The 15,967-nt window shown below is 37.9% G+C and overlaps 1 protein-coding gene across 1 annotated transcript in view; it reads left to right on the top strand.

The window, feature by feature from the left end:
- The first annotated feature begins 1,847 nt into the window (after nucleotides 1-1,847).
- The window catches only part of LOC112137227 (putative adhesion G protein-coupled receptor E4P), a 30,527-nt gene continuing 16,407 nt past the window's right edge, over nucleotides 1,848-15,967 (top strand). The window contains exons 1-2 of the mRNA XM_024259415.2: nucleotides 1,848-2,133; nucleotides 14,744-14,779. Of these exons, the coding sequence (XP_024115183.1) occupies nucleotides 2,103-2,133; nucleotides 14,744-14,779 (67 nt within the window). The 5' untranslated portion in view covers nucleotides 1,848-2,102. The remainder of the gene's footprint in view (nucleotides 2,134-14,743; nucleotides 14,780-15,967) is intronic.

Consider the following 15,967-nt stretch of genomic DNA (forward strand, 5'->3'; position numbering starts at 1 on the left):
GGAGGCTTCAGAGAAACCAAAAGGAGAACAAAGGTCGCACCAGAAACTTCAAGTTCCTCTAAGCAACTGAAAGTTAAGATATGACTGTTGTCAAGAACTAAATGTAACACGAAGACCACATTCATCATTTTTCAGAGTGGTAAGATCACTTTCAAACAGAGCAATAACCACAACTGCAAAGACCAAACACTGCAGAGCGGATCAAATGTCTCATCAGCCTCCGTCCTGTTGGCTCTCTCATCATCAAGTGGTTTCAAACCCTCTGCACAAGTTCACTCTAATTTGCAAACATTGCCCCATTATTAACACATTTTCTGAAACCAGATCAAAAGCAGAAGCAGAAATCAGATGACTGCACTCCTGCTGTGTGCTGACTTAAATTCAGCAGAGCTACTGAGCTCCAATTCAAAACCCTTCAGTTGTAGTGAGCGCAAAACTCTGCAAATGAACTGTTTGGGAAGAGTTTTGTTTCTAAAACCAAAACCAGAAGATTTGCAGGATGTGGGTAAAATTATGATTCGACTGAGGCGGTAAACCAACAGTGAACCCACTTTTTGTGCTACAGTAAACACCGAGTGTGGAAAGTGTCAAGAACAAGAGTCTGGATGAAGCATGGTTAACAAGCAGGTCAAACAAACACCCACACGCAGCTCTTCAGAGGAAACCACCGTTCTAATCAGATGATCTTTTCCCAACCCCTGTCTTAAAGGCAGGCTGCACTAGATCTGAATGTTTTAAATGTTGGACATGGGGGCCAGCAGGTTCCACCTACTTTTATGGAGGCATCTGATTGGTCAGTTTATAACTTGAATAACTTGAACTGCAGAAAAAATATCGTGAAAAAAATGAGGATCATCAGGAAGATGTTAAAAAAATATCAGATCCAGAATTATTATTCTAACAAACAGAATGACAGGAAAAACTGAAGTCTATGTGATTTTGGCTTCTTGGAGCCGGCAGGTACTTCCTGTTTGGAACAGGAGGGGGAGGGGTCACTCAGTCCAGTTTCCTACTACTACACAGGGATCATGTATTTACAGCACTTGTCAAACAATAGGCCTGGGGGCCAGATCCGGCACCCGGGCCTATTGTTTTTTTGTCCATTTTGGAGTTTAGCTAATATTTCAGTTACATGCTAGACGTTTTGCTAATTTAGGATTTTTTCAGTTTTCCAGGCTATTTTTAAGTTTAGCTATTTTTTCCAGCTACATGCTAACCTAAGTTTTTTTATTATTATTATTTTTATTTTTTTTAGCATTTTAGGCCAATTTGGCATTTAACAAATATTTTAGCTGGCTATCAACTTCAGTGGTTTCAGCTGTCGCGTTTATAGCTATCAATACCACTAGCCAAATTCAGCTTACAGCATTCTAGCATTATCGCAGGTACAGATCATGCTAAGGTGTGTTTTGGATTTTGTCCCCCGTGTGATTGAGTTTGACACTCCTGCATTACCGGAGCAGGTTTTATTCAAAGCTACATTCTGCTGAGTTTTGTCAGTTTCTCGTCTTGAGTTTGAGACTACTCAGAAACTATTCAGTCGGTGGGGGCTGGAGGTAGTCATTCCAGGGCAGTCAGAAGGGGGGCGCAGACTCCTGTAAAAATGGAGCAGAGATAACCTTACTGGCAGAGCTGAGTCCAGAGCAGCTGTCACCCCCCCGCCTCAGTCCGGCCCCCGCCGCCCTAAAGCCTTTCTAACCGCCGGCGCGTGAAGCGCACCTGAATGATGACGTAGACTTTGGTGATAATCAGGTACCGGAGACTGTCGGTACACCGGGGCAACATTTTAGGGAAGCGGGACCGGGCGGAGCGCGCGGGAGTCAGTGGAGCGGGGAAGGAGAGAGGCGGGGGGAGGAGAGACACCGCGAGGCGAGGCGGGCTCAGCCGCCGGAGTCTGAGGAGGAAGAAAGCCGGGGGGAGCGCTCCATTTTCTGCCAACATCTCTCCTGTGCTGGAGGATTATTCCGAGGACCCAGAGCCCCGTTCAGCCTCGCGGTTTCCTCTGGAGGACGTCACCGGAGACGGTTATCCAGGGTCCCGTGAGAGACCGACTCGTTTAAGGGAATCCACCTTTACTAAAACAACACTGTCTGCTCTCAAACATGGGCTATAAAAAGGAACTATTCATTCTTGGTAAGTTTGATTTTATTTTTTTAACTGTTTTCACGCGCCTTGGTGTGTGCGCGCGTGCGCGCCCGACAAAAGTTGAAGTAGAAACCAAAAGCACGGCGGAATTGACCTGTTTTCATAGCACTTTAGCTGAAATACAATTATCAGCTTGTTTTGTTTTATTTAAAATAAGAGTAAAACGAAATTCGTAGTGAATTCTGTGAGTTTTCATGTAGACTCTTACAAAACCAGGGGTCCCAAAGCTGCGGCCCGCGGGCCGGATCTGGCCCCCCTTCACATTTATCCACAGACACATGATTTTTTTTTTCTTCTCACAATTTGGCCGATCGAGACCCACAAAGAATGTGACTTTTTATTCCACTCTTCTGCCGTCTGTACTATAATGGGAGAGGATAGATAGACTATTTAACAGTTTCCCTTTTATTTTTTTTGCATTATTCTTTTCTGTTAATACTACAGAAATGAATTATTTAAAATTTGGTTGTGTGTGGCTTTCTGGAAAACCATGAATGTTTATGTTTAGAAACAGCCTGTGATTGTTACACATATCTGTTAGCCTACAAACCGATTAATCGGTGTAATATGTAATTATGTGGCCCTCATGAAAAAAAGTTTGGGGACCTCATCACTAAACACTTGCACTGTTTCTTGAGTTTTATTTTTATTTTGTTCTACCAGAACACGTTTATTAATTTTAAATAGGGGTGTGTATCTTTTCCTCTCACACATTCCATATGCATATCGATTCAACTAACTTTTTTTGGCGATGCGATACACTCCGAGTCTTTTCCCCAAAACACTCAAATCTAGATATTTCTTATTCACATGACATTTAAAGAGGCCATAATATGAAAAATATACTTTTTAAAGTTTTAAATGCATTATACTGTTCATTTCTCACTAGCTGCTTTCGTCCTTCAGAATTTGCTGGAATTATTGTGTTAACGGTTGAAAAGTTACAGTGTGTTAAAGATTTTGTGTTTAGGCGTCACCGGTGACACCTCAGGTGTTAAAGGGTTAACAAACATAATCTTGTTTGTATCTGTGATTTTCAAACAATACTGCAGTTGTTTGTTGCTCAATCAATTTTTGACATGTATCGATTTTCTTTTTTACATCCCTAACCGATACCGCTGTTACTCCCACTGCCAGATCTATTTTCAATCTTCTTTTCCTTTGGGCTTTTCCCTTCAGGGGTCGCCACAGCGAATCAGTTTCCTCCATCTAAGCCTGTCTTCAGCATCCTCCACTCTAACACCAGCCACCTTCATGTCTTCATTCACTGCATCCATAAACCTCCTCTTTGGTCTTCCTCTAGACCTCTTTCCTGGCAGCTCTAGACTCAGCATCCTTCTACCAATATATTCACTGTCTCTCCTCTGAACATGTCCAAACCATCTCAGTCTGGCCTCTCTGACTTTATCTCCAAAACCTCTAACATGTGCTGTCCCTCTGATGTATTCATTCCTGATCCTATCCATCCTGGTCACTCCCAAAGAGAACCTCAGCATCTTCATCTCTGCTACCTCCAGCTCTGCTTCCTGTCTTTTCTTCAGTCCCACTGTTTCTAGTCCAAACAACATGGCTGGTCTCACCACAGTCTTGTACACCTTTCCTTTCATTTGTGCTGAAACTCTTCTGTCACACATCACACCTGACACTTTTCTCCACCCATTCCAACCTGCTTGCACTCTCCTCTTCACTTCTTTTCCACACTCTCCATTACTCTGTACTGTTGACCCTAAATACTTAAACTCCTCCACCTTCTTTATCTCTTCTCCCTGTAACCTCACTCTTCCACTCTGGTTCCTCTCATTCACACACATGTACTCGGTCTTACTGCGGCTAACCTTCATTCCTCTCCTTTCCAGGGCAAACCTCCACCTCTCTAACTCCACCTCCACCTGTTCCCTGCTCTCACTACAAATCACAATATCATCTGCACCAGATCAATTTTTCAATACATATCTAATATCTTTCACATCCCTACTTTTGAAGACAAATCAACATTAACCAGAGGAGACCGGACTGAAGCATAGCGGTTATATTCAAAACTCACCAGAAACGGAGGATACAGTTCACACAGAGACTGAACATAAACTAAACACATTTGCTACAAACATTAAATCAAAGTCCTTAGAAACGAACACATACATTGTGTGACTGCATAGAGTAGATGACCACAGATTGTAACAGGACGACACTCTCAATGACAAAGTACTTCTAAATACACACATTTCCCCCCAACATTCTTACATAAACAATACCCTTGAATCTTAATGTATTTGATTTTTAAATACTGCATTTAGATTCACAAACACACAGAGAAACATTTATTTATCACTCTAATTGCTCTTTTTAAGTGTAATTGTTGGATCAATATTTGTTTTGAAGACATTTCCCTACAATACTGAAAGTATGGTAAAAATGTAGTTGAATAAGCAAACATTTTTGACTCAGTCTTCTTTGGTTTTTGTGGATTATTCCTTCAGCTTTAGATCATTTTTTAAAATATATTCAACATGTGGTTTCCAACTACGTTGATGGTCTAATGCTGGAGTAGCGGGCCAAACAGGATAAACATTTATTGAACACTCTAAAACTAAAATTTTAAAACTTTAAAATTGTAACTTTTTAACATAATTATGAACTAGATATATAGCATTACCTGTGATAATGCTAGTGTGAATGCTGTAAGCTGAATTTGGCTCCTGAAGATGCTAGTGCTGATACCTGAAATTGGTAGCTGAAAACGCTGAAGCTGATAGCCAGCTAAATGCCAAATTATCCTAAAAAACAAACAAAAAAAGCCTAACTCGGCCAAAACAGTTAGCATTTATCTGAAATATTAGCTTAACTCCAAAATAGTCTAAATCATAGTAAATGCTAAAATAGTCCTAAAAGCTAGCAGAATACCAATTTTTAAAACTTTAAAACTGTAATTTTTAACATAAATATGAATAATAAAATGCAGGAATATTATTCCAGAATAAATCAACTTAAACCTTAAATAACTTTCAATTTTTTACTCTCCATGAAATGTATTTTGTCATAATTATACAAGTTAGAAATGAGAACAAGATAACACCTGGTCATGAATAACAATAAAATAAAATGATCTGGAGGGCCGGATAGAATTACCCGGAGGGCCGGATCCGGCCCCCGGGCCTCGACTTTGACACATGTGGTCTAATGAATCCAATTAACTCTATTTCAGAAATGCATACAATTTCTTCCCCATCAAATCACAGTTTTATATACTGTCGTTTATTTTATCTGTGCAAACCCCCCAACCCCCCCCCCCCAACATTTATTTTCTTTTCTAAAAATGATTTGCAAAATGTCTTCCGTTGATCAATATAAATTCATATCTCCAGCAAAAGTAATAATGATAATGATTTTGTTGTAACCCAGATTTCGGATTTCTTCTGGAAGTTTCTTTCAAGTTAGAACAAACTAGTAAAAAGTTTTAACCCCAGAGTTGGGTTAAAAACACCCCAACTTATGCTATTTCAGACGGTGGAGTTTTCAGAGTGTGTTCACTGTAATATGCGTATTCAGAAGAGGAACCTTGCTGGGTTGCGTCAGTAGTGGCGCTTGTGATTTCCGCTGTGGCTGCTTGTGGATTGAGGTCAGGGAGGCTACCGTGCATATGAAACCTCAGCAGATACTCGCCTGTCAGCAGGATGAGAGCCCCACTGAGCAAATAGGCACCATCGAGTTTCAACACCATGTAACGACAACGTGCCACATCTCCAGACAATACTATAGAGCTCCATCTGAGATCAAGATCCCCGAGAACCGACCGCGCTGTCCCCTAAGGGCATGTGCCGAAGAAGCTCGTTGAAGTCAAGATGTGTGATAAATAAGCTCCTAGATAGTTTTCATTTCACTTTTTCCGAGTGTCACATCATAAACTGATAATACATGTTCTTCTGACATAATTGTGGTAATGACTGGATCAGGAGGAATGTGGTTTGAGTAAAGCCTGAAGACCTGTTGGGGTTAAAAGGTAACAGATTCTCAAAGGAGATGGCTGCGTCCTACTGAAAACTCACTGATGGTTTGCTAAACTGTGTTCTTTATAGACTCACTAAAACCAAACGATTTTTTTAACATGTTGTTGTAGCATTCTCTTGATGGAGGACATAAAAAAATGTAGATTGTTACCGAGTATTGTTTTATTGAAGTAATGGTAAATCTGCAGCAGGGTTTGGCTAAGAACGCCATAATCATAATTAAAGACCACAGAGAACACAGACAATAGACCAGAAGGTGATCGGAGAGGAACAGAGTGAGACTTTATGTAATCTCAGCTATGAATACACAGGGTTTTCTGAAATCTTCTGTCTGCATTTGTCTGTTTAGGCTTGGCCTTCTTCCTGTTTTAGAATTTTTGTTGAGATGCCGCACTGAGGAGATATGTTCTCTTCACCTAAAACTTTTATACTGTTGAGTTCTTTGACATCTCAATCTCTTTTACCTTCTATTGAATGCATCAAGCCCTTTGGCTATTTAATATTTGTTCTAAGCAAAATCATTTGTTTACATTGATAATGACCAGTTAGTTGACATAATATATATATTTTTAGTAAATTCCAGTATTTTTTTCAGATCAGTTCCTAGCATGGAATCCATAAATCGAGGTCATCAGCAGATATAATTCTTGCGTATTATCTTTAGTCCTGGTGTACTCCGTCGTTGCTCAACAGCAGCAGGGACAGGCTCCAGCAACCCTGCAACCCTAAAAGGCGTTCAGTGGGTTCTGAAGGTGGATGGATGGATATTATCTTTAACGGATACAGCCAAAAGGAAGAAAATGATATAATTCTTACCTTTTTTTTTGTTTATTTCTGAACTGAAGTTGTTTTATTAAAATGTTCGACGACTTTATTGGTCCACTAAAAATATAACGCACGTTTCAAGCGCATTTCAAGCGCAACATGGTGTTGCTCAACTTCGTAAGAAGTTGTTTGTGACCTAAAACATGGGTTAAGGGGAATTTGGAAGCTCCCCTTTTACACAATTTCAACAAAAAGTTGATGATAATTGAATTTTGCTGGATGTTGTCAATAGCATCACTAACTAGGGTATAACGAATCACAAAACTCACGGTTCGGATCGTGTCACGGTTTTAGGGTACATCAAAACATTTGCTCATTGAGGCGTATTTATAAAAGCAAAATATCTTTGAACTTTGAACTTGTTCATTGTTTCTTCCGTCATTTAATCCTCATAAAGTACATTTAGGCCGTGTTGGAAGTACACACAGCACTTCATTTTCTTAAGCAGACTTAAAGCTTTGGTTTTTTACTCAGTGAAAATATTTTTGAGGAAATTGTTCAACGTTTAGTGTCTATCAAAGATCAGCTGACAGAGCTGTACTTTGAACGGCCGTGTACCAGTAAATGAATGCTGCTGTGACGGAGCCAAGAAGCTTGTATGAGGTTGTTTTATTTGAAATGAATCTGAGAGGAATGCTCCGGTTAAAGGTGCAGAGATGATCACACTGATACTGATTTTCATCAAATATATATTTCCTTGTTTTCTCTTTCCAGTAAATCCCCCAAACTGTTGAGGTTTTCCCACAAGTTAGCTAAGAAATTATCATTTAACCCTTTAACACCCGAGGAGTCGCCAGTGACGCTTTAACACAAAATCTTGAACATACTGTGACTTTTCAACCGTTAACACGATAATTCCAGTGGATTTTGAAGGAGAAAAGCGACGTGATCGTGTCAACAACTAAAAAGTTACAGTAAATCAAAGAACAGAAACACTGGAGCTCTGGTGTTAAAGGGTAAGGATCATAAATTAAGCCATTTTTAGACATTTGCAAGCAAGAACAGAAAGAAAAGCCTCTGTCTTCATGTAGTGTGTCTGCTCGCACTTGATGTTCTATCTGAACTCACTGCAAGACGTGAAGGGGCCGAACCGGCCCTCCAGCTAATTCTATCCGGCCCTCCAGATCATTTTATTTTATTGTTATTAATGATCCGATGTTATCTTGAGCTCATTTCTAACTTGTCTAATTTTGACAAAATATATTTTTATGGAGATTAAAATATTGAGAGTAATTTACGGTTTAAGTTGATTTATTCTGGAATAATATTCCTGACTTTTTGTTATTCAGAATTATGTTAAAAAGTTAGTTTTAAAAATTGTCATTCTGCTAGCTTTTTGGACTATTTTGACAATTACTATGATTTTTTTAGGCTATTTTTGAGTTTAACTAATATTTCAGCTACATTTTAGCTGTTTGGCCAAGTTTCTTCTTTGTTGTTGTTGTTTTTGTAGTTTTTAACCTAATTTGTCCTTTAGCTAATATTTTAGCTGGCTATCGCCCTCAGCATCCTCATCTATCAGCACTAGCATCTTCAGCTGCCAAATTCAGCTTACAGCATTCACTGTAGTATTATCACAGGTAATGCTATATATCTAGTTCAGAATTATGTTAAAAAGTTACGGTTTTAAGGTTTTAAAAGTGTAGTTTCAGAGTATTCAATATGTTTTTCCTGTTTTCCGCGATCTAAGGTGTGTTTTGGACTTCGGCCCTTTAAGCGAGTTTGACACTCCTGCTGTACACAAATGTGTTTTTGACACTGTTGCAAACTTTTAATTTACGTGATCTTGGATTTGGTGTTTTAGTTGACCATTAGAAGGAAGCATTACATTCTCTTTACTGAAGGTTGACTCTTACAGTTTGAGGTGTTATTAAAATGTCTGACATGCTTTGGTGAAAAAACAACAACAAAGATTGTAGTACAAATATGTTTTTTTAATTGTACACTAGTTTATTTTCTAGGCCTTTTGTGGATGTGAGATACGGTTCATTCAACTCCAACTCCTCCCAGTTTGCTGGATATCACTTCTTTCAAAACTGGGTTTGCAAAAATGCTTTTTGTAAAATGAAACTCCATAAACTGAATAACATGACTCAAACAGATTCTGAAGTGGAGAAATGTATGCAACTCTTTTTAGTATTCAAGTACTTTCACTGTTAACATAAGTCAGCTGATTCTGTTGTTAGAAAACGCCACAATACAACACTTTCCGTATAGCTGTATTTGTTTAGGTGTTGCCAGTAACATCCTCTATATTAACCCTTTAACAGCGGATCTCATGTGTTTATGTTCTTTGATTTACCAGGGATGTAACAATTCAGTCAAGCCACAATTCGATCCACAGTATTAAAGTCACGATTTTGATTTTTTTCCAATTTTTTTTTCTCAATGAATTGAAGGTATTTTAAGGCCAACTCTGTTTTCTTTTTGCTCCTCACATCAAACTGTCTGTTTTCCTACTAACAGAAATGATTCAATACAAATACACAATAATACATAATACTGAAATGATCATAAATTCTTTCATACTCGGTTCAGAAATGTCATCAGTTTCATTTCTAAATTTGGGCACAGGCAGAGACAATCCGATTTTTTTCATTTTCTGCAGGGATGAACGTGCTGACGAGTTTGAATCTATTTCTTACTGAATCATGAAGAATCGTTACATCCTTATGATTTTCTCCTTCAGAATGATCGTGTTAACATTTGAAAAGTTACAGTATGTCAGATTTTGTGTTTAAGTTTCACCGGCTAAGTCTCGGGTGTTAAAGGGTTAAAGTATTACACAACAAAAATACAACTGGAATCACAAATATTGAGATTTTGTTTTCTTAAAAAGCTGAACCACTGTTATTGATTTACTGAAAAAACTAAAGAGGCTATTCCATTTTTAGCTGTTAGTTTCTATTACCGTAAGGTCACCCACACACAGTTGTTGTCATGAATCAACCACCAGTCTATTTGTGTCACCATCATCTTGATAAAATCTACCAAGAAATCTGTGACAGACACAGCGAGTCACTGCAGCTCATGCCGCTCCTGGTGTTTAGTATTGCAGCCGCTCTTTTGTAATAACATCAGGAACCGCTCTTTAGATGAAATCAGTGACAAACATGCTGATCTGTGTCTGGAACATACCCATACAAGGTATGTTCAAGTTGTGAAAACATTTTCTACTTACAAATGGTAAGTGGGAAGAATAAATGGGTAGAACCACATTCATTTGACATTTAACTTTAAAAGAGAAAAATCCCTTTTACCGTTGGATCTGGAATCTTGCCTGTCCTGTCTGTGCTCAGAGTGTACGAACAGCAGCAGGGGGAGGGCAGAAAGAGAAATAAAAGACACAAAAGACCCATGGTGAATGCAGTGTCTGCTATCTGGTCAATGAAGTCTGTTCAGCTGAGTTTCAAGTTACTCTGTATAGAGGCTTGCTTCATTCTCCAGATATTTCGTCATGCATTGAGGCGATTTCTCACACCACCACCGTCTAACGTCGTCTGTTTGGCCTGCGGTGGAAACAGGAGTTCCAGCCGTCGTCACACAACAACAACAACAGCCTCATTGTGGTTGAAAACAGTCAAACACAGCGGTGGACATGAGCAACGTTTGTTTGCTTCGGATTCATCTCAACTTCGTTAGTAAAAATATTACTGACCCAGACCCATTCAGATGCTGTGTATTTTAAAAGATAAAGTACTAATCAAAGACGCCGGTGTTACTCAGCTAATGTTGCAGTTCTGCTGATTCAGCTGTCTGGAAGAAGCTGCTGGCACGGCTCAAACTCTGCTCAGCTTGTAGGGTTCACCACGGCAGCTGAAAGGCTTTTATGAATGATGATTTATTTTATAATTGGGCTGCCACGATTAATCGATTAATCGACACATCGACTATTGAAATAGTTGATGACTAATTTAATAGTCGATTAGTCGTTACTTTATATTATATGGAGTCAGACTGTAGTAAAGTTAAATAAAGTTGTGAGCATTCAGCACCAAAAAATGCGCTTTTTTATATTTGAGTCAGTGAGAACAAAACTTTATCTTTAGTGAAAAATAGTTCCTAGTTTCGGATACCAAATTTATTTGTTTTAATTTTGTTTTAATACCAGAAAAGAATCAGGGACAGTGGCTGCACGATTCATTAAAAGTTTAATAAACGATCATCTTCATTGTCTGTTTTTAGTTAGTTTAAAGCTAATGAGGGTTAACGTGTGCTTTACATCCCCCTTTGTCACGATCCAGTGCTTCGGTTTTGTCATGTTCTGTTGTCCTGTCAGTCTCACCATGTTCAGGTTCATCATCCACAGCTGTTTTCATTCAGTTGATCAACCTCAGTGTATTTCAGTGTCTGGTTTTCAGTTCTCATCGTCAGCTCATGTTCTCTGTTCCGTCCCTGGTTTGTTCTCCTGGTTTTGTCATGTTTAAGTTGATTTAGTAAATGTTTATGTTCCTGCAGCCAAATCTGGTCTCCTGCATTTGGGTCCTTCATCCACCGTCCCTGACACCTTGTGAATGACCTGATTATCAATCAATATACTTTATTAATCCCCTGGGGGGAAATTCATTGTTTTTCAGTACAACCAAGAACAAGACAGTTCAAGGTTCACTGCGGAAGCGTCCACTGAGCGGTGCCCCTTATTTTTTTTTTGTTATTTATTTTACATTTTTTACATATTTCCTTTTTTTATTTTTAGTTGACTAATCAGAAAAAATAATCTGTGACTAGTCGACTATTAAAATAATATTTTTTAGCAGCACTAATTCATAAATTGCTTCTCAAATAGTGCTTTTAGTCTTTAAAATTAGAGTTACAGATTATCGTCCTAAAAATGTTAGATGACCTTCAGCCATATATCTTCCAATTATGGAGAACTCCACACAGAACCGAGCTGGGATTTAAACCAGGGCCTTCTTGCTGTGACACAAGAGTGCTCACCACTTCACCACAATGCACCCACCCACTGTAAAGCAGAGTTAAAACCCACAAAACAAGAAATATCAAAATACGGAACAAGAAACGTCAAAATACGGAACATGTAAGTAAGGGTTAACACGTAGTCGTTTTTTTTCTATTTCTATCACACACTTAAAACTCTTCTTGGCTTGGCTTTTGAAACAATCTGTTTTCTGCTTCTGTTTATTTTTTGGAGGATTGATTCCTATGACAACCTTTTTGGAGTACACAGTCCTCATCGGGCTTATCTTTCCATTCAGTCCTCCACTTTGAGTATTGAGTGGGCAGAATTTCCTCTACTGCTTCTCTCTCTTCACTTGCTTGATTATCTTCAGACAGCTCCATGGGATCTGAAGAGTTCATTTCCCACAATGTATGGACAAAACTCTTGCTTTTTTAAATCCTTAAATAGGCCATTTTTGCTGTTCTGTAGCAATAAATGAGACTTTGGCTCAGGCCTAAGCCGGGTTTTTCAGTGTCTAAATCAGAGGTCTGCAACCTGCGGAGCCACACGTGGCTCTTTGGTTAAAATAAAATGTTTTTAAAATATTTAAAAAGTAACTGTAAAGGAAAAAGTAAGTAGTAAAATTAAAAAAGTAAATTAACTTAAACTTTATTCAACTCATTCACAAGCGGTTAAAGGACGGTATGAATCAACAGTAGCTGTAATTCTCCATCATTAGTTTATCAACATGATACTGACACATTTGGACTTCATCTGAGCTTCATTTATAACAGGAAGTCAATTTACTGTCAGTCAGCACAAGCAAAATTAAAGCTATGCTAAGTTATAATCCACTGGATTATAAAGGAGATTTCTATTTTTGAACAAATTGAAGGATTTAAAGTCTTCCTCGTGGTTTTAATATATAGTAGGGGTCCCTTCATTTAGTTTTTGTTGGTTATATTTATGAATTTGTGACTGAAATGCACCAGAAACAGTAAAATAAATCTTTTTTTTTTTAAGAAAGACATGTAAAGCTCTCTGAAAAGTTATAAACCGTTATGTGTTTTTAAAAAAAGCTGTTTTCTCTTCATATTTGTTTTATTTATGCAAACACACACAATAGTTTATTTGAATGTATCATGTCAGTAGCAAAAACATGAATATAAATCAGTCTCTTGTTTTTCTAAATGGTGACTGAAGACGTTGTGGCTCCTACTGGTTGTGTTCAGTGAGGAATCATCCCGAATGGCTCTCTAAGTGTTGAAGGTTGCATCTAAACATATTTTGTTTTTCCCTCTCTGTTATCACTGGTAGAGAATTCTAAACACATTATTGGTAGGTAGATATGGACAAAAAAAAATCTCAAATTTTTTTCATTCCAAATGTTCAGTTTTAATAGATTTTTTTCCTCCCTCCTTCTCTTTTTTTTTTTAAACAAAGGTTACAAATGACAGAATATTTTTTAACAAAAACTATTTCATTTTAATATGTTTTTTGGAAATTGTTTCAAAGACAAAGTTGAACTAAATACAAGCTGTACAAATGTCTGTAGAACAAAGCAGCAGCTGTTTTTTGAGCTACCACTAGCTTAAGCATCCTACAAAGAGAAATAACAATCATTCAGCAGAGAACCTTCGGTAGCAACAGCCTTCAAACTGATGCTGTGTTTGTGGGTTGATGCTCCAAGTTTGAAGTCACAACCACAATGACCAAAATCTAGTTTTTGATTCCATAAAAAAATCTCAACATATTTTTTACTGGAGAAATGATTACATTACTTTTCTAAGAAATTGACATGAGTGTTAATTTAAAACATATGATGTTCAACACAAACAGACAGGAAGTCACTACATAAAAACAACCTCAGATAAAACACACCTTTTCCCCTAAATCCTTACATTTCTAATCAGTCTTTTCTCTCTATTTTTCTATGAATATTTCTATGAATATTTCTATGAAGAGTTTTATTTTCATCACTAATGAGTTGATTCTTCTATTTAGCACAACTAAAAAGACTCCTTTACACCCCAAGAGGAGAGCTGTCGGTCACCTGTTGTCTGATGGAGGAGAATACATCTTATCTAGCATTTTTAAAGAAAATTAAATAACATAAAATCAATGAATAAGTAGAATGAACATGTCTTTATTGTCTTCTAACTGTAAACTCAAAACATGCAGAGAAAACAAGAACAGATTTAGTAAAGGGGGCAGATTGATTTAAAATGCTCTTCTCTTATAATTCATTTTTATATGAAATCATAATAAAAACAGCCCAAAAACATTTAAATGATGCAATTGACATCTTTCAGCTCAACTTTGTAACGATAAAGCTTCTTTCACAGTGGATTTATGTCTGTCATTGTATTTAGAAAATACAGTTTTTAATGAATGTCCCATGAATGACTTTTGTTGCATTGATCTGCAAACTCTGTGAAAATATTGTCTGACTTTAAACCATTTTATGGTCACAAAGGTTCAGGACTCGATCCAGACCAAATAAAGTGGATTTGGTCAGGATCTGAATACACCCCAGGCGTGCATGGACACCAATAATTTAAGCTAGCCACGTTCCTTTGGTTTTCCCAACACACACTCACAGAAAACACATTTGGATGGATTAAAGTTTGGAAACCAGTAATTTGAGAACTGTGTTCCAACAACAATGCTAACTGCATAGAAAAATCCATTCTGGATCTTAACAAAGACCTTTTCCTTTCAGACTCTTCATCATAAACATTATTATCAAGCACCTGCAGAATGTCTACCCGTCCACTCTGAGACTTGCGTTGTGTTGTGGGATCCAGTCAACTCCAAATGTGAGACAATGCTAAGCTGTTGGTAGTAATTTGTGTTTCTTCTTTCTTAGGGTTTGCCTGTTTGCTGTTAAAATGCAACAAATGTGGTAAGACTCCTATTTTTGTAACTATTTTGTAACTATGTATCTAATAATTGTGTATCTTCTCACCAACACTAATGGAACTTTAGACATAATAGATGCTGTCTTTGTGATGTTTTTATAATCAAAGCTTTTGGAGTTTTTTGATTGCTCAAAGAATGTATACATGAACCAATATGTCACACGTTAAATATTAGGGGTGTTCCAAAATATCGATATTGTGATATATATATAGATCTATTTAGTCCTGCAATTGGTTCTTGATGGTTCTCATTAAGTACTTTTTCTTTTATTTTTGCTTGAAGAGGCTGTAAAACGTATTCGTCATCCTTTGGTGAGACGTTTCTTTGGAGGTAGATAGGGGGCGTGCGTTGTAACAATGTGTCTGGCAGCTACTTGAATTATTTAATTTTTGTTCTGTAGTTTACAACAATTCTGCACTAAGTAAGTCACTGCTGTTCATGTTTACTATTGTTAACACGGAATTTTACTCATCATTTCAAAGGGGTCATACCATGATTTTCTTCAGCCTTTCAGAGTGAACTATATCCATATATGTGATCATTTATTACCTTTGGAACACTAAAACACAAATTATTTATGAAATATGATTCATTTTTGTGGACCATTTTAATACTCTGAAGTAAAGCGACTGGATCCCTGAGCCTCCGCCTTTCACTCCTTGTCGGTGCCGCCCATTTCACGACATCATCCTCGAGCTTGTCTCCCCGAGTCTCCTCAGCGTGACCAAACTCTGCAAACAAAATCACGTGACCAAAGATCTCCTCAGTCATTGGCCAGCAGCTATGGGGGCGGGTCAAAACAAAAGATAAAGGTGGATGCGCTGCAGTCTGCAAATGCTTGTCAGGATTGTTACCGTCTTCAAACTTTGTATTTTCTGATGGATTTTGATCGTCTGTATGAAGGTCAGGTCCACAGTTTTTACTGCAGCTTTGGTACCATGGAGGAATCCTGCATGGCGGTCACTGGAGACGCTACAGCTACAGCTACAGCTACACACGCTAATAAGAGTTTGTGACGTGTAGATTGTTGGTAAATGGTAAATGTTGTATACTTGTATAGCGCTTCCTACCCTCCTTCGAGGGCCCAAAGCGCTTCACAGTCACAGACCCATTCACACACACATTCAAATTCAAATTCAAAATTCAAATTAATTTTATTTCTATAGCACCT

Source organism: Oryzias melastigma, linkage group LG1 (genome assembly GCF_002922805.2).
Source record: "Oryzias melastigma strain HK-1 linkage group LG1, ASM292280v2, whole genome shotgun sequence".
Lineage (NCBI taxonomy): Eukaryota > Metazoa > Chordata > Actinopteri > Beloniformes > Adrianichthyidae > Oryzias > Oryzias melastigma.